Source organism: Vanellus vanellus (assembly GCF_965231255.1).
Source record: "Vanellus vanellus genome assembly, chromosome: 13".
Classification (NCBI taxonomy): Eukaryota; Metazoa; Chordata; class Aves; order Charadriiformes; family Charadriidae; genus Vanellus; species Vanellus vanellus.
The window spans coordinates 4,841,814-4,865,060 of NC_138918.1; the positions used below are offsets into that span (position 1 = coordinate 4,841,814).

Below are 23,247 nucleotides of genomic sequence, written 5' to 3' on the forward strand. Positions count from 1 at the left end.
GTGAAATAGCATTTGGTTGTCCATAAGGGTTCAAGTTATTGGTGAAGAGAATCATCCGCTCCCCTAGAGAGCTTAAGCTTCATCCCTAAAATGTATTGGCAGGGAGAAAGAGAATTGTTTCTCTACATTATCTGAGAGTATTGCATTCTAGCACATTCTTAATGTTATCCCCCATAGGAAAACATAGAAGCCACAAAGACTGAGAGGGTTTATGAGTATGCAAACCATTACGGCTCCTCTGTGGCTCATCTTTATTGTCCTCATCTATAGACATCAATACTTTTGTTTTATTTTCTTTAATGAAAAGAGAGTTTAGTGAGAGCGAGAAGATTGTTCGGTACAATAAATCCCCAGTTCTTGTTGTTTTCATGCTACTCAGCAAATTCAAATCTGATGTTAACCATATATAACTGGGCTGATGCCAAGCCCGGCCTCTGAAGTTGCAAGATGTTTTGGGATTCTTTGTCCATCAGGCAGCACTGCTTCCAGACTGGCTCTGTTCTCTCCAGGAAAGCTGCTGCTTTTGTAAGGATCTTCGTATGTGTTTATATGAGCAAGAGAAAAGGGGGATGGGAAGAATGAAGTAAATGAAAGGAGAAAGGGAAGAATGAAAGAAATGATCATAAAGAACCATAAAGAGATCAAAATGCAAAGACTGCATAAGATGGGGTTAGAGAGAAAAGAAAAAATAGCAAAAATGGGAAAAATAGAGAAAGTTAAAAAAAAAAAAAAGGGTTACATAGGGAAAGAATAAGCGCACTTGAGACTTGTGTAACTTTTATATGAATTCAAATGTAATTTTTGTATTTCAGCCCTTAATGCTGCTCCATCTTCCATGCAAATTTAATCTTTGAAATCTCACTATTAATGTAAATAGTGTTATTTATTATGGTTTCGTACTGTGGTGTCTCACAGATGTTCAAAACAGGGTTTTACTGTGTTAAATATTGAACAAACCCGTTTGATATTTCACATGTCAATCTCCAAAGCTCTGTTTCTGTTCCTATATTATAGAGAGGGCTTAAGGCAACTCTCTAAGGCTGCTTGACAGCAGCAAATCTTGGGATGATATTTTCCATGCTGAAGAAAGCTACAAAACTTCATACAGTGTTTCACCCCAGCTAAGTATGAAGTCTGAGGACAAATTTAATTCTGATGACCTTTTCCATCTGAAAATGAAGGCTGCATTGGCAGAGTTAGCACTGGCATTAAATGGTGAGAGCTCTTCACTGCAATATTTATGTTAACTGATTTTTGTGATGCAATTCCTAGTAAAAGTTCCAGTGGTAATAAAAGCCACCGTAAAATAAGGTTGCCATTTTACAAGATACTTTGTGAAATACCATAAAATTACTTTTGTCATGATCACCATATCCACTAGAAAGATAAGAAAGTGAAACCATTTGTCAAATATGCAGGGAATATCTTCCCATTAAACACTTAGTCTTTAAACTGATGAATATTCTGATACGACCCGAAGAGACTGATAGATGTGGGTAAAGTTCTTTTTTTTTAAATGTTAGTCTGCGGCTCCTGAGGACAGTAATCATAAGGCCTAACTTTTACCTAGTGTGCCTCTGGTTTTGTAGGCTCTTTCTGGAGTCAATAACATGCTTCAGAAAACAATTCACAGTAGCTAGGACAGACTTCTGCTCTGAGGCATCATTCAGAAGAACTTGTTTCTTTTTACTGATGACAGAGGAAATTGAGGATTAGCCTCAGAAGGCAGAAGTTAAACATTGTGAATACCTGCTTCAGTCTCATCTTTCAGTTTAAATGTAGCCTTTTATTTGATTGTATGCTTTATGTGAACACAAGTCTTTTCAATTTTAAATGTATTTTTCTCTTTTTTTCTTCTAGACACCTGTGGGCAAGATGGCTTTGCAAGGTGGGAAAAACTCCATCCTGAAATCCACCTCCAACTTCTGCAGGTGATAAGTCACTTTATTTACTCATTGTTTTTACTGTTCTTTTGCTTGAGTTGTTTTGTTTCTTATACATCTCTACCATAAACTCTGTTCAGCTTTTACTTTGCTCGGGACTTGCCAGTATGTCAATTCACCTCAATCTGGGATATTACAACTAATACATGCCAGCAAATGGATTGCAGAACATGTTGTAGGATCTTTCCAGGTCAATGGATGTTTTCTCTTACACTGAAATCATTGACATAGGGGTTAAGTGCTTCAGAAGGATAAGAGCACAAGGGATTGCACCAACTGCAATGTCTCCAAAGTAGCTGGTGCCACTTTGCCTGCTAGAAAACCGTAATTTTCCTGCCATGTGACATACTTGCAGCACTTCTGGTTGCAAATTCTTGCAAAATTCCAGGCACTGTCGCAGTAAAATATGTCTGTCATATAGAGAAGAGGCCAGGCAGAGAGGCGAATAAAGAGGTCAAATCAGAACCTGTGTTTGTAGTATTTTCAGAGAAGAGGAATTACAGTCTGTTGTAAAACGGACAAATGTCTCAGGAACTTTGTATAAGCCAACAATCACTTATTGCACAGGTTAAACGAGTTTTTTTTCTGCGCAATTGCCCAACAGAGCTAACAAAGCTGAATCTGCAGTTCTGAGAATCACAGGAGGAAATAAAACTCCTGTCCATTAAAAGGATACAACAGTATATGGAAGATACAAAGGGATGTTAAATAAAGGTCTGTGCCACTGCATGTATCTTTTAGTGATATAGTTTTAAATCCAGTTAAATTACAAGAACTGAATTTTCCTAATCCAGTAGTGAAGGACTCTGTTACACAGTAAAATACAGAAATGCACTTTAAACATTTGTTACTGTAAAGATTTTCTTTCCTGACTGTTTAAAAACTGAAGTCAGTGGAATTGTGCCTCACAAGAGGAGGGGAAAAGCCATCAATAAAAGTCCACAGAAGATTTTCAAGGCTCTACTACAAAGGCTGCTGCCACTGCCTCAAGAACTATGGAAGCAATCAAGAAGGTGAAAAAGTGAGTCTTGCTATCAAGTAAAACTGGGGGAAGTAAAATCCTTCACATGACAATGCTTATGTGCTATTGCTCCTGACTTTACCCTGCTGGGTACACGGCTGCTGGCTACAGGCTGCGATGTGGGACAGGTTCAAGTAGCTTTAGGGAAAACAGGAGTGGCTGACTTCGTTCTCTGGGTATCCTTGTTTTGGTCCAGGGGAAAGTTAACATGTTTCAGTTACGTTGCCTGCCAGACTGGTGCTGAAGGCTTTCTTTGTTAACTGAAAGTCCCAAAGTGCCCTATTAATATAACTGTAACATTTCTCTGCATGGGGAATTTAGCTGGAGATGAGACAGGGCCTTGATTCTTGCCTTGATTCTTATGCGTGTGAAATGCTTTCTGCACCAGAAGGTTCTGCTTCCAGAATGAACCTGGACAGGCTACAGCATGGAGAAGCTGGCAGGGCATGGCTGTAATTGCAACTTCTGATCAAGTGGTTTATACAGTTGAAGTGAATTATCAAATAATATCCAAAATCAATACCGTGGCACTTTTTACAGCTGCAAGCATGAAAAGAAATGGTTTTTAACTCTTCAGTAATTCTTCTAACTTGGAACAAAGGAGTTTTTTTGTATCCAAAATACCAAATGGTTGAATCACGCACTATAGAGAGACCCCTAATATTATGTTTTTGGATCAGAATTAGAGGCAATTATAGCACTGTCCAGAGATAAAAACCAGCCGACAAGGGTGTTTCAATTCTAGTCATGGATGATAAACAGTGTGGAGGTGAAATGCTGCAGCTGCTGAGTGATAGAGATTGCTGTCGGGATTAAACAGGAAGCCTGTGTTTTACTGGATCAAGAAAGATTAGCCATGTTTTGAATATGGGATTATGAAGTAATTAAATAAATGAAGACACATTTCTGACACAAAAGTAAGAATGTAATTATTCCCGTTATATACAATGTTTCTGTAATTTATCATTCAGGTCTTTGACTGGAAAGAGTATCAGCCTGCTTCATGCTAAGTGAAGTCAACCGTACTGAAGTCACTGAAGGACTAAACCCGGCCTGCTGAGCTAACAAGTGTGTTTTACAGGGATGAACTAACTGCTGCTGTAAATATATAATGGGTAGAACGCCTACAAGTTTTGGTGGAAACAATGTTCTGCTGCTCTTTACCGGGCTGGCCTGGCAATTTACAACTCGAAGAAATGGTCAAGGGAGGATTAAATTGGTCTGACCTCCAGTGGGATCAAGAAAGTACTAAGTAGTGCATCTACGCCAAACTGGAAGCACTGATGCAGTTTCTTGTGCATAAAAATTCTCAAATATTTAGCAGGTAATGAGGTTGGTGTATGACGGTGCTGAAATGCAGCAATGTCAGAGGTGAAACACACGAGTCAAACGGAACTGTATATTGGCTGAATGGCAATAGATTTCTGTAACCTCACTGGGGAGATCTCTTAACCATGAGATTTAAGGTGGTGCAAGATCTTTAATGTCTGTGCAGAGAAGACGAATCCTCTGTTGTTAAAAGCCTTACAGAAAAAGCCCATACCGAACAAACTGCCCAGTACTCGGTTAATTTAAGGAAGAAAGGAGAAAGCTTGTGTTCACCCTGCCAGGCAGAAATTATATAAACCTTATCTGTCACTGAAACTAACAGTTTTATAGGAATGTCTGCGCACGACAAAGAGATGTTTGAGAGGAATACTTACCCCGGACCACCAACAGAAGAATGGTATAGTCTAATATAGGAGTGAAGGTGGAACAAGGTGTTTGGATATGGATTTACATCCAAATCTGCAGGGTTTGGTTTGGATTTCTTCTATCTGTTGCTTTTATGGGGTTATATTTTGCCCTCCTGAAGGCATGTAGCTTTTATTAGATTCTATGTGCACCACGAGGAGAATACAATATGGGGTACTTATGTGCATATGTGCTTGTTCTCTGCTGTTAAAATTAATAAACCCTCATTGTTTTTTCAGTCCCAGAGGCTTTATTGTGGTTACGTGGTATTCGGGAACTGCATTTAAAACCAGATCTAGGAATAGAACTGTATACTGAATTTAGTGCTCAGATATAGCAGTAAAAATTAATAAACTTGACCCTTTCCTGTGTTACTAAAGAAACCCCTGATGCGTCAGTCTGGAATAAGTGGAATTAACCCTGTTGACAGCTTTCTTGGAGAGAAAAGGCTGCATTTAGAAGACAGTTTGATGATCATCGTATGGAACAGCACTCAGCTGTATTTAAAATGGCTGGTCAGCAAAAGTACATGTCCTCATTTTGGGGCATCATATTAATTAGCAGGGGATGAGCTCTGTCTTCCATCCAGGTGCAGAGAATGAGACCATCAGTGAGAGCCTCCACTCCATATTTTAAAAATTAATTGTGGATGTGAAAATTCCCTCTTTCCCATTACTTGAGATGCTCAGAAGAGGAGGAGAAGTGCCTGCCTGACGCTCTTTGAGGATGGGTACAGAAACAACCACCCAAATCCCGACGTGGGATATTGCCCCGTCCTCTCTCCCACCTCCTCAACTGACAATGGAGATCTTTTCTCTCTCTTGCTGGAGAAGGTCTCCTCCTTTCATGCTAGCTCCTAGACCAGTGTGTAGCTCCCCTCATCTGTCTTCTTCCCATTTTTGAAAATGGAAGATGGCTTTGCCTCACACCCTTCTGATGGCACAGGCAGTCCCCTGCCTCATTATCTGCTGTGGGAGCAGAAACCTCTTCACCACGTGGGATGTGTTGACCAAGGGAGGGCGAGCTCGTTGCCAAAGGACAGTAAGAAACTTGGGATGACGTACACCTTTGAAATGTCATTGCTTCTGGAAACTGTAAAACCATGGACTCAAGATAGTCATATCCTACCCAGGGCTTACAAAAGCTGGTGTTTTGGGTTTGGGTTTTTTTTTTTTTTTTTTTTTTACGTTTTTAAGGACAGTTTTACAGCTCTGTAACTCCACGGACGGCGGCAGTAGTGAAGACTTCATCGCCGACCCCTCCGAAGAGGCCATCCCCAGCCTTCCTCACCGACACCCTCCCCAGCTGCCCCCGCGTCCCAGCCCCGGAGCCCGATAGCCCTTTCAGCACTTCACCGAGCGACCGTTACGGGCGACCGTTACCGGCGACCGTTGGGCGCGCGAGGGGCGCCGCGCCGCGCCCTTCCCCTCAGGCGGGCTCCGCCCCCGCACCGCCGCCGCTCGGCGGGTAGATGGCGCCAGACCTCAGCTGCCGCCGCCCGCCCGCCCGCCCCGCCGCTCCGCCACCGCGCACACACACAGACAGGCAGAGCCGGAGCCGCTGACGGCGCCTAACCGGGGCTCGCCGGCTCTCCCGCCCGCCGCCGCACAAAGGAGGGGAGGAGGAGGAGGAAGAAGAGGAGGAAGAAGAAGAAGAAGGGGAGGAGGAGGCGGCGGAGGAGGAGGCGCGCACGGTGCTCGGAGCGCCGGCCGGTGGCACTGCCCGGAGGTAGGGGCTTGCTCTCCACCGCGGCAGCCAAACTTCGCCGAGGCGGCGCTGGCTGCTCCCGCGGGAGGCTTTATCGGGGTTTCGTATCGCTGTATTTTTCCCCTGGCTGGTGTCTCTGCCCGGCCCCGGGTGACCTGTTTTGTTTTTATTATTATTATTATTATTATTATTATTATTATTATTATTGTTGTGGTTCCCCGCCCCTCCGGGCTGGGCGGGTGGGGTGGGTCTCCGCGGAGCTGGCAGCTCCCGTAGCCAGAAGTTGGCGAGGGGCGTGAGAGGGAGACGAGCCCCAACTCGCGTCCCCTCAAACTTCCCTGCCCGGGGAAGCCGCCCCCGCGCCCGCTGCCGCCTCTCCGCTCCTCTCCGCTCCTCTCCGCTCCTTGCAGATGTCGGGGGTGCTGGTAATCGCTGCCTGGTGCTTCCTGCAAGTGGAGAGCCGGCATCCTGAAATCATCACGGGTAACAGCAATCATGGCAATTTCCTGGACAACGACAAATGGCTGAGCACCGTTTCGCAGTATGATAAAGACAAGTACTGGAACAAATTCCGGGATGTAAGTACTTCTTCATTTACCGCGTACTTCTTGTTTGATCGTAGCATCCTTTCAATGGGTGGCTGCTGGCTTTTAGAAGCTGTGGGTAGAAGAGCGATGCAGCTTGGGCAACCGGTTGTTGCTTGTATGAAGGATGTTCAGAGCTGTTTGGAGGCTGGACAGACAGTCCTGGCATTCTTGATTACCCCATCGATCGGGGCAGCTTGGGCTCGATGTCAATCTCACTGAAAGCATATGGTCTTCAATCTTCCTTTGGGGATGAACTTTGAAGCGAAGTTTCTGTGCCTGCTGCTTAAGAGGCTTGGTTAACTGTAAAATGATGAAACTGTGTGTGTGTGTGTGTGAGAGAAGGGAATATTTACCAGTTCAAGCCACAAGGTGGTAAACAGTGAAGCTTGTTTTGCCTGCAGATTTGGTGGAAAACATTTTATTGTCAATTCTGCTCATGGAGATCTTTGACACTGGTATAGGGTTGGAGGCTTTGACTCAGGTGTTTGTTATTTTTTTCTGGCTGGAAAATAGGGGTAACTTCAACATGTGTCATGACATGTATCTGCACAAAACAAATCACTTTCTTAAGCTTCAAATTAATTCTTGAATTTCTCTAGTTTGAATACTATTGCATGTATTAAGTCAATGACTGGAGAATGGGAAATGCAACATTTATGGTAAATGTAGCATTTACGGAGCTCCTTTTGCTTCTGTTGTCTATATGCTGAAAAAGCTTTCTTGGTGTACACGCAGAAAACCCTGCTTCAGTCTGCCCAAGGCTGGATAAGGGAAACGTTACTGTTAATGTTGATCGTGAGCATATTGAGGTTAAGTGTCCTTTATTGCATGGGATTTGTGCGCTGTGACTGCAGTGTGACTCTAGGAAAGGGAAGAGCAGAGCTGGCTAGCAATTCTGCTAGTACTGTTCTGTAAGAATTTTTCCTTTTTTTTTTTTTTTTAGGAAGCTCTGGTGTTTTATAATATATTAGCAAGTTAAACTTTGATCTACGCATTTGTCTCTGTGGTCTTAACACTGTATCTTACTTGGCAAAGAGAAGTCAAAGTATTACAGTTAAATGTGACCTGTCTGTGCCTAGGTTATTCTCTTTATGGTTTTCTGTAGTTGTGGTCACCTCTGTGTTTCAGAAATCATGCTCCTCTGAATCTCAATATAACAAAGTATGGCCTTAACAATGGTATCAACAGATATGTCAGAATGTACGTTTGTTTGCAGTCACTGTGAATGACATCCACCTACTGGGACTGTTGACGTTCTTATATGTTAGGTGTATGGAAAAGCCTGTACTTTGACAGTAACTAGCATTTTATTAAGGGGGTTCTACAGTTCATATGAATTCACAGATTTTTACCAGGCTCCAAAGGAATCTTTGTTAATATCTGGTTTAGTCTCCTGGGGAACACAGGTTTTGGATTTCACTTGTTAATTTCTACATCCAACTTGATGTGAGAATTCGGCAGCATTTGAAAATGATAAATTGAATGAAGGACTGACAAATTAATCCAAAACCACTTTTAACTAAGGACAGATTTATAGCAGGGGACATCTTTCAACAGTCTCCTTCCAAACTGAGACCTTGTATTAATCACATTTCTTGAGCTTAAAGTTTTTATTTCATTTTATGTAGTTTTTCTTTTTTTTTTGAAGCTTGGACTCCTTATAACTTCTCTTCTTGTCCCCTTTCCCTAGTCTCACAAGTGCAGTTGTCAGAGAAATTATTCCTCTTCCTGTGGAAGATGTTCATGAAGATTAACTCTTTCATGTTTTAAGGTTTTACAACTGAAAATGCTTTTTTAGACTTTCTGAAAATGCTAACAAAACCTCAAATGCCTCAAAACTCTTTTCTATAGGAAGAGTAATTTTATGGAAAAAAAAAAAACTCTTAAGCAGTCCTCTGCCAAGCAAAAGCAAATAGTATAACGTTCATGCAAAGTTTAGGTATCTTTCTACCCAGCTATCTTAATGGTTGCATTTAATTACTTCTAAACTAGCATGTTACAAATGTGTATAATTATCCATGAAACCTTTTATGGGGCAGATTAACAGAGACTACTAAGATTTTTCCAAAAAGAAAATATAAAAAGCTTGCCTATATAATTAAGCTCTTTATAACTTATCTTCCACCAAAGTGATGTACTGCATCATAATCTTCTGTGAGAGGTTCTGTGTCCACAGATGAAGACATGCATAGGTAGAGTTGGTACCAATGAAGTAGGTATAGTAGAGACAGCATGCTTTTTGCATGCAGAGATGTTGTTAGAAGAAATCTGGTCCTTGCTTCATGGCTGTTTTGTCAGGGATAAATTGTTAAAACATTTGTGAAAAAACTGCCTGGTGAGATGCAGCATAACAGTATTAACTGTTATGTGTGGGGTAGGTTAGCATTTCATTCATAATTGTTGAATTGTAGAGAAACTGTCTTCCGTCTTCCCTTTGTTCCCAAACTGTAACTATATACACATCCTTACTAGATGAGATTCTTGATATGGGCTTTGCGCAGGAGGCTGGGCTATAGAAATGGTGTTCCACTTAAAACCTTCTTGGGTCTGACACTACAGCTACTACAGAGCAGGTGGCTTAGTTCATACCCTGTAAATTAGCAGAAGCAAGGTTGCAGTAATTATCATAATTATCTTTAGCAGCTTTCTGAATTTTATGTCATGTTATATAAATAAAATTGCACAAATATTTACATAAGTGTGTCCTTAGGTACAGTAGGAGAAACACTGCGAGTATGGAGCTGAGATTTGATTGTTTTGGGTGTGGCCACTTTAAACTCTGTATGTGCGTGCAGCACTAACATCTGTGCACACTTATGTCCATATAAATCTGTCAAAATGTTGCAGTACTGGGTGCGTTTTTTTTTACAGATGATATGTAATTGAATATAAAATATTCAATTAGGCTTCTCTCAACTTTTTCAGTTATTCTTTTCAAAATCAATTGGTTGGTCAGTCTTATTGAGCTATGGTCCAATATTGCCTGATTTGAAAAGACAGCTATTGATCGTTTTTTTTTGTTTGTTTTTTTTTTTTTTAGTGTGACCCATATTTCTTTTGGGCAAAGACAGCATGGTAGTTGCACTTAATAGCCCAGCAGTCATTACTCTTCTGTGAAATTAGGACCACACAATTAGGCTAAATTTTTAAGTCTGACTGAATTTAATAGTGTGAAGTGATGACCTGTCAACATTTTCAAAAGGCATCAAAGGATCTTGTTAAAACAATACTTTACAAGACAATCTTTTCACATGATTTGAATGCAATTTGTAGAATATTCAAGTGCTCCATTTTTAAATACAAGAAGAACCCATAAAGTAACAGTAAGACCAATGTGACTGATCTGTTGCGAAGCACGTGTTCTTGAAGATCTTGTCTATTGTCCAGCTCTCTAGTATCAATAACGATGTAACATCTGATGTATTAATAAGCTTTCAGTATAATCTGAACTCGATATTCCTGTCTGTCTTCCACCTCTTTTAGCTTTTCTGCCATGGGCTTTCTGTGTGACCAATGACAAAATCTCAGCTCTGCCTTAAGTCCCATTTTATAGCTGGGGCTAATAGTATATCTCTTCCTCACAACTGTGTGTTGAAGCTGTAAAAAAAGTAAGGACAGAGCTCAGGATCTGTGGTAATATGGAATTTATTATTCACCAAATACATATACCGAATGTGGCTTGATACATACTTAAGTAACTGAGTAGGTCTAGTTTAGTAAGTATCTAAACTGTAAAAAATAAATCAATATAAATAATTGCTAAAAAAAGAAAAAAGTAAGCAGGCTGGAATCTGTAGGAAGGAACCACAGCTACTTCCTTTGTATGGATTTGAGGCTTGGAAAAGCAGACATCAGGGATATGAGAGTCAAATTAGATCTTTTGATATGAAAACAAATGTTAAGGCCTCGATCTTTCGATTAAATCTGTTGAGAGAGATCCTTTGCCTTAAGAGGAGCTCGAGCACAAATTCGACACCTGAGTGTGAAGTGAATTGTTATGAGTCTTAGAAAGCATTTATTATGTGACTACATACACATTATTGTAATAGGTCACACTGCAGCTTCTCATTGTGTTCATAGAGGCTTGGCACAGAAGGCATAGAGGAGGTGTCCTCTTAGTGTTAGGCCTGTCTTTAATCAAAATTATATGAACAGACTAATTCTATTTCTTCTATTTGGAGTTATGTCTATTACATTATTAATGCTTATATATAAAAAGGTAATAAGTTCAACTTGCTATGGATTAAACTGCAGAAAGGAAGAAAAAAGTTAAATGAACTTGGATCTAGTGTAAACCATACAAGGAATTTCTGTGAAGTTGAAAGCTAAGAATCTTGGCATGAACTCCGGTTTCAATGCATGTTTATGCATGGCAGGCTGCCAGACCACGTTCTGAGCATTAACTAAGCTGTTTCTCTAAATTTTACTGCTTACAGAGTTTCAGTTCAGGCTGTCATGTTAAAACCCGCATGCATTATCTGCCTGGAGATGCTTTGAAACTGTGCATGCCTAAGAAGCAAGGCATGAAATATCATCTCTGCATATATGTTTCTCAGACTTATTGTGGATAAATAGTTACATAAAACTATCATCAGCAGCATGAATAGCTATATATAAGTAGATTAGGTTAGATATTAACTTTCCCAGGTTGGTCATAGACTAGCATTCCTGGATGCAATCAACTGAAGGGACAATTTGTCAGTTATTCACGTACATTTGCTTTTCTGAGCCTGAGTTCCTCCTCACAGAAGAGGATCTTCTTCTTCTTCTTCTTCTTCTGATCAGAAGAGCAATGTTAGGTGATAAAGCAAATACAGGGCTAGGAACTGGGGGACCTGCATTGTTTCAGCTTTGCCAGTGACGAACTGTTGGACGTTGGGCTGGTTCTTCACACTTTTGCACTGCTTCTCCCCTTGTTTCACTTATCTTTCTCTGATTTGTTTCACCCAAAATTAGATGTGTGGCAGTGAAACTTGATAGCAGAGTTGGAAAACATGACCAATACTGAGAAGGGTTGGAATACCAAGCAGGCAGAATTGGAAGATCTTGAGAACATGAGTAATAGAAATGAAATTTAAAAGTACAAAGTAGAAGGTCATGGAATGGAGAGCTAACACGAATTTATTCTTGGTCCTGGCAGCTCAGCTTGAAATAGAGGAGAGGGAAAACCTGTGTACTTTTATTGATTTGCACAGTTATTCTAAGTAACCAAAGTAATGCTACTCTGAGGAGAGCAAACAAATTGTAGGAATGCATAAAATGAAAAATTTCTGGTTCTGTTGAAGAAATAAAAATATACAATGTATAGGAGAGAATACTTAATCAGGAATATTGTCAGCACTTCTGATCACTGAAATTCAAGACAGACAAATTTTTATGGAGTTGGTGAGCCAAAGGCCTTCCAGCATCATAGGGGAAAAGAGCCTGTCTTAAAATAATATACTATATTATGTTACCTGATGAGGTACATCCGCAGGTCCTGAGGGAACTGGCTGATGAAGTTGCTAAGCCACTATCCATCATATTTGAGAAGTCATGGCAGTCTGGTGAGGTTCCTGTCAACTGGAACCCCTATTTTCAAAAAGGGGAAAAAAGGAAGACCCAGGGAACTATGGGCTTGTCAGTCTCACCTCTGTGCCCAGCAAGATCATGGAGCAGATCTTTCTGGAAACTCTGTTAAGGCACATAGAAAACAAGGAGGTGATTGGTTCAACATGGCTTCACCAAGGGCAAGTCATGCCTGACAAATTTGGTGGCCTTCTACAAGGGGGTTACAGCAGTAGTGGACAACAGAAGAGCAGCTGATGTCATCTACCTGGACTTGTGCAAAGTGTTTGTCACTGTCCTGTATGATATCCTGGTCTCTAAATTGAAGAGACAAGGATTTGACAGATGGACCACTTGGTGGATAAGGAACTGGCTGGACGGTTGCACTCAAAGAATTGTGGTCAACAGCTCAATGTCCAGGTGGAGACCAGTGACAAGTGGCATTCCTCAGGGATCGGTACTGGGACCTGTGCTGTTCAACATCTTTGTTGGTGACATGGACAGTGGGATTGAGTGCACCCTCAGCAAGTTTGCTGATGATACGAAGCTGTTTGGTGAGGTAGACACGCTGGAGGGGAGGGATGCCATCCAGGGAGACATGGACAGGCTGGAGAGGCGGGCCCAAGCCAACCTCATGCAGTTCAACAAGGCCAAGTGCAGCGTCCTGTGTGTGGGTCGGGGCAATCCCAAGCACAAATCCAGGCTGGGCGGAGGATGGCTGGAGAGCAGCCCTGGGGAGAAGGACCTGGGGGTGCTGACTGATGACAAACTCAACATGAGCCGGCAAGGTGTGACTGCAGCCCAGAAAGCCAACTGTATACTGGGCCACATCAGAAGTGTGGCCAGCAGGTCAAGGCAGGTGATTCTTCCCCTCTACTCCACTCTTGTGAGACCCCACCTGGAATACTGCATCGAGCTCTGGAGCCCCTGACATAGGAAAGACATGGACATGTTGGAGGGGGTCCAGAGGAGGGCCACAAAGATAATCGGAGGGCTGGAGCACTTGAGGACAGGCTGAGAGAGTTGGGGTTTTTCAGCCTGGAGAAGAGAAGGCTCCGGGGAGACTTTACTGCAGCTTTCCAGTACCTAAAGGGCCTACAGGAGAGCTGGGGAGGGACTTTTTACAAGGGCATGTAGTGATAGGACGAGGGAGAATGGCTTCAAACTGGAAGAGGGGAGATTTAGATTAGATAGTAGGACGAAATTTTTCACTCTGAGGGTGGTGAGGCACTGGAACAGGTTGCACAGAGAAGTTGTGGAAGCTCTGTCCCTGGAGGTGTTCAAGGCCAGGTTGGATGGGGCTTGGAGCAACCTGGTCTAGTGGGAGGTGTCCCTGCCCAGGGCAGGGGGGTGGAACTAGATGATTTTCAGGGTCCTTTCCAACCTAAACCATTCTATGATTAGTTTTCTCACACAAAGATAATTGTGTAAGAGTAGATTTGCTTCAGAATGTTTATTGAGAAAGGGACAGCAAAAGTTTCTGTACTTGAATTTGAGATAAAGAAGTAAGCAGATAATTGGTGGCAAAAATAATGTTATTCCTAAATTTAGGAATAAAGTTATTACTCCACCCACAGTTATGTTTTCAAAAGTTATCTTAGTGAGCAGTTCAGTTTCAACATGTAGCTTGTATGTTATCAAAAAAAGATTAAGTTTAAAGCCACTTGCAGATGGTTGTCTTGCTCCCTATCCATATAGCTTCTAGCGTGGTGGAACCTGATCTGTGATACCCAAGTATTCCCTGATCCTTTAGGATTTTTGAGCTAACAGTGCTTTTGTGTAGACCAGGCTCTTTCTGCTGTCTCTTCACTGGCAGGTACATGCCTTCAATGTGATCTCACTCCCAAGGACTCAACCAATTTCAAGATATCACCTGATACACTAGATGCTATGGGGAACCTACTTATTATGGGATTGTGTTTTCTTTTTTCTATGTTGTATCTATGTCTACATGCAGAATAAAGTATTTTTCTGCCAACAATTTATTACCAGAATATCACATTTTCTACTTTCTTCACCTCAAATGTAAGCCCAGGTCTTTCTGTGATTCAGTGATCAATACATATATTCCTGGAGAACTATTCAGGCCCTGCTAGTTCTGTAGTAGTGAAGATATTCATAAGGAAGGTTACAGTACACTTGCAGAATACCTATTAACTAGGTAATGGATGTACCCAGTCAGTAAAGTGGCTGGGTTATGTGATGGGACAGAGGCACCTCGGGCTTGCTTTGCAGGGGATTGTCATTCCAAGCCCACCTTCAGATTTAATTGCAGGTGAAGATTGTGTGTATGGATTCTAGTGGATCTGGACTGAAATACAACAGAGTTGAAATGTGATTTATAAGTCTACCCAGACACTCTAGCATAGGTTGTCTCTTAGGGCAATCCTTACTCAAAAGAGGGGACAAGGCTGGAATATAAATGCGATTGAAAAGTACATCTGAGATGTACTTGCCAAAGCTGCATGGAGTTTCAGAGTAGCAAAACATGAGACTGAATCTGTGCAAATGTAATTCATAATCAGCTTCTTACAAACAGAAAGGATATGCTTACTAAAAGTGCCCTTCTCAAACTTGACACTTTCCTTCTGCAGCGGATGAGGGGAAAAATAATGGCATTTATGTCAGAATAATTAACTTGGAAGGTACAGAGTGCCAGCTTTTTGTAATTAACTGACACTTATCCAACTTCCCTAGGAATTACCTAAGACATTACCTAAGACTCCAAAGCTAAGTAGGTCAGTAGAAAACTAGTGTTAGTTTCTGTATTGTATGTTTCAAATTATAACTTGAATAGTTTCCTCACTTACAGAAGTGTTCTGTAGACTGCAGTCACAAGTCATCCCTACTGTGGAATTCTGTAGATTTGAAGTTTTCACTAATACATTGTACAGGTTTTTAAAGCAACAATTCTTGTATTCTGCTGCTTCCTGCGTCCCCTGTCCCCCCACCTCCCCTGCGCCCCCCTCCCCTTCCATTTTATAGGGTTTCTTTTCCATAGGGGCTCGCTTTTTTTACAAACTTAAACTGTAATTTTGTCTGATTCCTGGGACGTGAGTCTTCTGTTACATTTCTGGATGTAGACTGTATGTTTTAAGAGCTGCAGTGGGAGCTATAGGAAATATGATGATGTGAAGAGCATGCTGTACCTTTGTAAGGCCAAAAGAGAAAACTTTTCTTTCTTGATGAGTGTGAAATTAAAAATGAAAAAAAAGTGGAAGAGCAGGTTTTGATGTATTGCAATGTATAGTACCTTTGTGCATGGGAGGGTGAAAAAAACAGCAAATCAAAACTGGGTACACATTTATGGGATAGATTTTGTTTATATATTTGTCAAAACTCACTCATGTGAAAGGAGAAAAGGGGGGGGGGAACCCCACACAAATGAGCCATGTGTCATGTCAAACTATGTCAGTGTCATATAAAATGGGTGGACTGAAAATAGTCATAGGAGGTTGAGTTCTGATGTCCGTTAGGGTAACAACTGTTATCAGGCTCAAGTATCCATGGGTAAGTAATACGAGTTTTATTTCAGGTAAATTGTCCAGGATTAGGGTTGAGAAAATCAGGCTTATTATTCTCAAGTACTGAATGTTAAATTTTAGTTATGATACTATGTTTTGAACATCAAGGAGATTATTGCCTTTTTTTGTCTCAGCTATTTTAACTGTTTGCTCTATAGTTATGGTTTTAACCAGGGGGCTAGAAATGTGTAATTTCAGTCAGCGCATCTTTAACAACGTTTGCATTTTTTGTGGATAAAATACGAGACTGTCTGAATTTGGGATGGAGTGGCTGAGCTGCTTTTACAAGAGGCAGGTCTTCATGAGGGAAATAGAAGTCAAATATTACATCTAGGGTATGAAAACTCTTTTATTTTAGATAACATCTGTTTATTCAAGGCTGTTTGATTATTTCTTTCCTTGTGTAACCAGAAATGAGATTCGTCCAAAAGAACTGTAGAGAAGTCTTGGCTATATTGAAGCTGATGACCAAATTCTCAGAGACTTTAGTGAGGCCAGAGTTTGATTCCCATATTCCTCATCTTCCTGTTCTCTTAGACAAAGAAAAACTCTATGTGAAAGACCAGTTAGATTAAACAGTACTTTTTGGCTTTTGGAGGATATTGGGTTATTGGAAAAGGCGGAAAGATCAGGTGTCTGGCCAGCATAAATAGAAGAAGCTCTGCCAAAGTCCCTGGAAGAATCAGACTCTCTGAAAATCAAATAACTACAGTCTACAAAGTACACATTTTATAGATTCAAACCAAACCAAGAAAGTGGCGTTGACACAGAGCAAAGTTAAGGTAACGCTGCTGCCTCCAGTGTGAATTTCTGTGCTTCCAACACGTAACTCTGTTTCAGCTTTATACAAGGCCTTACTCCTGCTAAGTTACCAAGCCTTAACTCCATGGAAGTAGCCTGTCATCAGGTAGGGAACTCCAGCGGTTATCGTTGGTGCATTTGCAGGTTGGCAGCTAAAATTGAATGACGCATTTGGACTGAATGTCTAATGAATTTCAAGGCTAAGATATGATTCAAAATTAAATTTACAGATATTCCTAAGCTACTGAATAGAGGTTTTGGCAGGGAGTAGATTGGTCTTTATCTGTCATTTCTATAGCTTGGTTTGTAATCTAGAGTAACAGAAAATCATTCTCATTAAAAAGGTACAAGGGGGCATCAATTAATTCTGTGATCTTAGCTGTCGTCTTAATGAACTTAGTGTCATAAATCCACTTCACCGATTGCTTTCTCCTGGGCAGATAGAAAATACTTTATTAAAAATTACTGTTAAATTATATTCAGACTGGTTTTCAAAAATGTTTTCAATATATCGTGGCTTATGGTTGAATTCTGACTAACGCTGAGATTGATAGAGGTAGTGATACCTGTCTGTCTATGCAGGTTATTTTGAAACTGATCAGGAAATTCAGCTCTGTATACAATTTCATTTGAAATTTCATGGCATATTCTGTGAATAGCTTTCATGTGTGCTTTTTAGCTTGGAGATCTGTCTTCATCCTTCCCTCCCTGAGTTCCACTGGCTATTCAGAAGTTTATTTCAGCATTGTCTTCTAGTGTTTGTATATTTTTTGTATGTATATTATATCTATCCCCTCTGCCTTTCTCTTCAAGTTGTAGCAGTTGGACAGGTTGAACCTGGATGGAAGATTGAGGTAGAGGCAGCTGCAGTCACTGGAATTGGGGGGGGTGTATGTGCTTAAATTTTATAGAATGGAATAGGAGGGAGGCTGAAAATTATTATTGCAGGATTAAGAAGAAATGAGGCTGAGTTGCTTGTTCAAGGGAGCGAGTGGAAAACATAGTTTTTACAGTAGTGTTTCTGTGTGTCCTAGGGATGTTGAGATTCTCGGTAGAATTTTATTACAATTGGTAAATGTTTATAAAAATCAATTTTAGAGAATTCAGAAATGCAGTGACAGGGATGCCACATCCCTCTGTATTTTCAGCCCCATAGCTGGGATGACCAGTTTCACATTTCCTTGTGTCGTTGCCTCAAAACCACAGAATGAAAATATTTCCACTGAACATAGGAACTGAAATATTTGCTTTTCCATATTATTCCAATTTGTTTCCTTTCCCTCCTATTTCAGGGAGTAATTTCAGTAATCCCTTTATCTGAAAAAATTACAGTACGTACAAATGTGTAGCAATTGTACCTTAAAGGAACTGTTCTGACATATGGTTACTTTATCCAAGTCTGTTGTACTTTGAACACTGATTTCTAGAACTCTGTTAGTCTTCCAGTATTAGTGTATGAGCCAATATCTAATATACTGTAAGCACTTGTACTCCTTGCTGTCATGGGAGTTTAGCTGAGCATGTTCATCTGCGGCGGTACGCACCGCAGAGCTTTCCTGTGCCAAACCCACCCTCGGGGGCCCGGACTGCACAGAGCGGGTGAAGATTCCTTCATCTCGTTTAAGAATACCTAGGCTTTTTGTGGCATACAGAGATGTATATTTAGATTAGACAGATGTGGAAGCAGAGAATAAAGCTAGTTCAGAGTTATCCATCAAGCTAATGCCAGATCTAACAACAAAATTTATGTCGTGTAAGTCCCAGGACAGTGCTCTTCTACTGAGCTATGTACGGTGTTGGAATACAGAACGACAAAGCTTAACAGGTCTGTATTCTTCCTTTGGATATGTGTGCCAGTATTTGACAGCAGTGTTTATTGGGTCAAATTATTTTCTTGTTTCATAACATAAGCTTCACTCAAGGTATGTAAGGGGTAAATGTTGTCCATTTTTTTCTAACTGAAGCCAAGGTAACCAATCTTTTTGACGATAGCTAGACATTACTTATTTATTTAATACAAGATAGGTACACCTCTCATTGTATTGAAGGGGGACTAGGTATTTCCTGTTAAAGCAGAGATTTTATGCAAAACAGATTTCCTGTATGTTGTTTTATTTTAATGTTAAACTACATCTGGTAAAACTGATGACTTAGAAATTTAAATCTACTGATCTTTTTAAAACTCTTTTCATACGGCTGAAAAAGAAATTGTTCCACATAAAAGAGCACCAGAGTGCTGCCTTCAGTAAGGATATCTATAGGCACAGGATAATTAGCGATTTAAATACAGAATTGTCTGCCATATTCCTTAAACACAACCACAAATCTCCACATTATGATTCACTCAGGACAGCAGAATCCAAAGAGAAATCATGTCACATTTAATTGGAATAAATATAAACTGGAAAAATACTGCACAACTGTCAGTTATGCATAAAACTGCAGTTCTGCAGGATGAAAGGAACTGGTAAACCAGATATATTTGCTCATAAGGAGGTATATAGTAATTCCGATCGGTGGCCACAGATTTGTTAGTCTCCTCATGCTTATGTAACAAAGTTAAGTTGGATCTAACAAGACACTTAATGGTTTATTTTCATTGGAGTACGAGGGAAGATGGACTGAAGTGATGATTCTTATATGGCACAAATGTCTATTTTCCTATCTAATCTCCTTTACTTTCACTAAAGTCTTTGGCTCCTTTCATGAAGAGGTGCTTTGTGTCTTACCTTAATAAATGTTAAAATGATTGGCACAACAAAGATTTCGTGGCTTATAGTGAACAATTTATAACCTGAGATGAAAGATAATTGCCCCCTCACCCCCAAGATAATGCTGTTAGAGATTTTGAGTAAGCATTTCTTATCCAGGTGCAATGCCTTGTAAAAGAGAAAAGACTGAACATAAGTACAAGAAACTTCAATGGGTATAAATGGACAATTTTTGAGCATTCATAAAAAGATAATATAAACAATTTTGGAACCATTTTAAAATATATTGAAACTTCCACTTCTAAAGCAACATCTGCCATCACAAATAGTCCCTTCTCTGTATGTAAAGGAAAAAGAATCCAAACAGCTTCTTATGGGCCATATTCTGCTATCAGTATTTTTTTGAGTAACTGCAGAACCTTAGCATTAGTTTGTGTTGAGATACTCCGTCCATGGTTTAATGGCAGAATATGGCCCTGTGTAATCAAGAATAAGCAATATCCTATTACAGCAGGGCACCTTACAAATAGAGATAGATGTGGCATGTGCTCAGCATGGTTGTAGTTTTCATTAGCAATGAAAGAAGCTGCAAACAGGAAGCAATCTTGAAACCTACCTCTGTTATTGCAAAACCATTACTCATATATCAGGGATGGTGCAGTTCATATGTTCCATCCAGAATGAGGCAAGATTGTCTATAAAATTTGAACTCAATAAGGAGATATGTAGATATAAAATAAGATACTAAGCTGAAGCCTTAGGGCATGGCTGATTTTACAGCTGGAAGCTTCCTGAAATTAGGAGTTACTGAAACTGAAATGATGGAATAAATATGTCATTCCTTAAAAAGAGAAACTACAGCTGCAAGGAAATGGAAAAAAAAAAACCAAAACAACAAACCCACCCACAAAACCAAAAAACAAACAACAAACCCCCCAAAACATACAATCTGTGTCATAGGCTAATGAACACTGGATAATTTAGCAGATCCAGGCAGAGGAGTCATGGCTGAGAATGAGACATGCTCCATTAGGTGAGAAGTCATGGTTGGAACAACCTTTTCTGAAGCCCAGAGATCTCTCCTCATGGAAAATGCCTGGCAGAAAGGAAAGGAACAGGCAGTGTCTGTGTGTGTACCTAGGTAATGAATTGATAAACGCAGAGAGAATGGGTAGGAGGTAGATAAGGAAAACCATGTTCTGCTTCATTAGAGGGGATTCCAGAATGGTAGGTTGATGATGGTGTTTGGATTGGAGGGAGAGGAGAGCAGAAAGGGCTTTAGAGAGTACACAACTGAAAGTTAGTTAGCTGCTGATCAGTGTCCTGCATGACTCTGACCTGGGCAGTAAGTGTTCTTGTGAGCAAAGCTCCTAGTAACCCCTCTCTAGAAATGTGTGTGATTCTGGGCACAGTTGTATCGTGAATACTCAGCAAGAAAATCTTTACATTTTGGACTCCAACCAGTCACCGCTGGCTTATTGCCAGATGAGAAGCTATAAACATCTGCCCTTATGTGGTCTTCCCCCTGTGTGACTTGTGTGTTGTGTGGCGGGTGGTATTGCTTTTAATTTGAAATAAACAACAAAAATGCATTGTAGAAAGAATACACGTGCTTTAATCACTTTTTTCCTTGCAAAGTAGTTGTGGATATATGTAGCATTCATAATTAGCAGAGGAACAGATGGCAAAAGCTTGGTTTAAAACAGAGCATCCACTGAGTGATCATGTGCTGCTGCAAGCTTATCTGGGAAGCAGTTTGCTGTGTTCCTTTGGATGTTGCTCTAATACAGTGGTATAGGAATAAAGTAGGAAAAGAATTTGTGACAGTAGAATCATAGACTGACCTAGGTTGGAAAGGACCTTTAAGATTGAGTCCAACCATCAACATAACACTGCCAAAACCACCACTAAACTATGTCCCTCAGCACCACGTCTACACATCTTTTAAATATCTCCAGGGATGTTGAGTCCACCACTTCCAGTGTTTCGACTCCTCCACTTATAATGTTTGATAACCCTTTCAGTGAAGAAATTTTTCCTAATATCCAGTCTAAACCTTCTCTGGTGCAACTTGAGGCCATTTCCTCTTGTCCTATCTCTTGTTACTTGGGAGAAAAGACTGACCACCCTCTCGTTACACCCTCCTTTCACATAGTTGTAGAGAACGATAAGGTCTTCCCTGAACCTCCTTATCTCCGGATTAAACAACCCAGTTCCTTCAGCCGCTCTTCATCAGACTTGTGCTCCAGACCCCTCACCAGCTTTGTTGCCCTTCTCTGGACTCACTCCAGAATCTCAGTGTCTTTCTTGTAGTGAGGGGCCCAAAACTGTTGGTGTAATTCAGTGTGTAGGACATATATAAGTGTGGAAAACATCTAAACTTTCAAAACATCTCCTGGATGTTAGTGTCTCATACTGCACAAGGACTAATATCAACCTTTATTGTCCTGCATAGCTGAAACCTGTTATGTATGGGTTCATATATAGGGTAAATATAAAAAAATGGCTATAGGATTTCTCCTTTCCCCTGTCCTTATTTCATCGCAGAAGGGAACAATTCTGTTCTCTGCCCAAATTTTGGTAAGTATTGTACTGTAGCATATTAAAAAAAAAAAAAAAAAAACACAAAACAACAAAACAAAAAAATCCTCTCTATATATTTTGCTTGTGTGCTACCAACATTAGCATTGTGTTGCAATTTTTCAAAGCTGGAAAACATGAGAGGATTTTGTCGGCATTTCACCATGACACTTGTTTCACATAGAAAGCCAGAGGGTAAAACAAAGTGGTTTCTTTTGGTCCATGTAATCTTTTTAGAAAGCAGTGGTAGCCCTGCAGGCACAATCACTGAGATTCGTATGAGGTAATGTACAGAATGATGAGATCTCAGATATAAAGGCTGATTGATTAGTTGCATGATTCCATTCTCCAAATTCAAAACTTAAAAATATTTGATTTTAAGGAGAGGCAGGAGAAAGGAGGAGAACAGAAGGTTGCTAATGCAAAAAATACTCTAAATATGTTTTTCAGCAATAAAGTAAAAATATGGTATTCTCGATCCTAAAGGAGCTGGATGAATTATTGCAACCATCCAGTCTAGTCAAGATCACATTTTCTTATTTTCTTTTTCCTTTTTTTTTTTTTTTTTAAAGATAAATGAACCCATGTTGAGATGTTTATCTCTGTGAGATGACCTGTATTTACCTTCAAGTCACAGTGAATTGGGTATTCTCTTAGTCTGTGAAACTATTTTATATCACTCTTTCTCCCTGCAGACTCTGTGGATACGGACATAAAATATTTCTGTGAAAACAGTTGCGCCATTCCCTCTATGTATGGAATATTTTGGGTGGTATGTGTAACAGCCAATGAAATGATCTTTGATAGCTCCTATTTTTCCCCGTACACCAAAATACAAATTTAAACATGTTGTGAACCGTTTTCTTTTTCCATCATAAACTCCCCATATCTCCTTACAATAAGTAATTCACAGAATAAACGTGTAATTTTGTGTTTGCCTAGACATCTTTATAATCTCTGATTTTCATGTAAAACTGGCTCAAAATTTTTCCACTATGAAAATTAAAGTTTCCAACTGTGACAGTTTCTTCATTGACAAGATTGAACTGATTGTTTGTGCTTATTCAGTTTAATTGACAGTGTTTTTTTTTT

General features: G+C 40.3%; 1 protein-coding gene across 1 annotated transcript in view; it reads left to right on the forward strand.

Moving 5' to 3' along the window:
- Positions 1-6,378: 6,378 nt before the first annotated feature.
- The window catches only part of SPOCK1 (SPARC (osteonectin), cwcv and kazal like domains proteoglycan 1), a gene marked incomplete at its 3' end in the record, with an annotated part of 326,243 nt that continues 309,374 nt past the window's right edge, over positions 6,379-23,247 (forward strand). Inside the window, exons 1-2 of the mRNA XM_082489914.1 lie at positions 6,379-6,426; positions 6,816-6,983. Coding sequence (XP_082346040.1) covers positions 6,816-6,983 — 168 coding nt within the window. The 5' untranslated portion in view covers positions 6,379-6,426. The remainder of the gene's footprint in view (positions 6,427-6,815; positions 6,984-23,247) is intronic.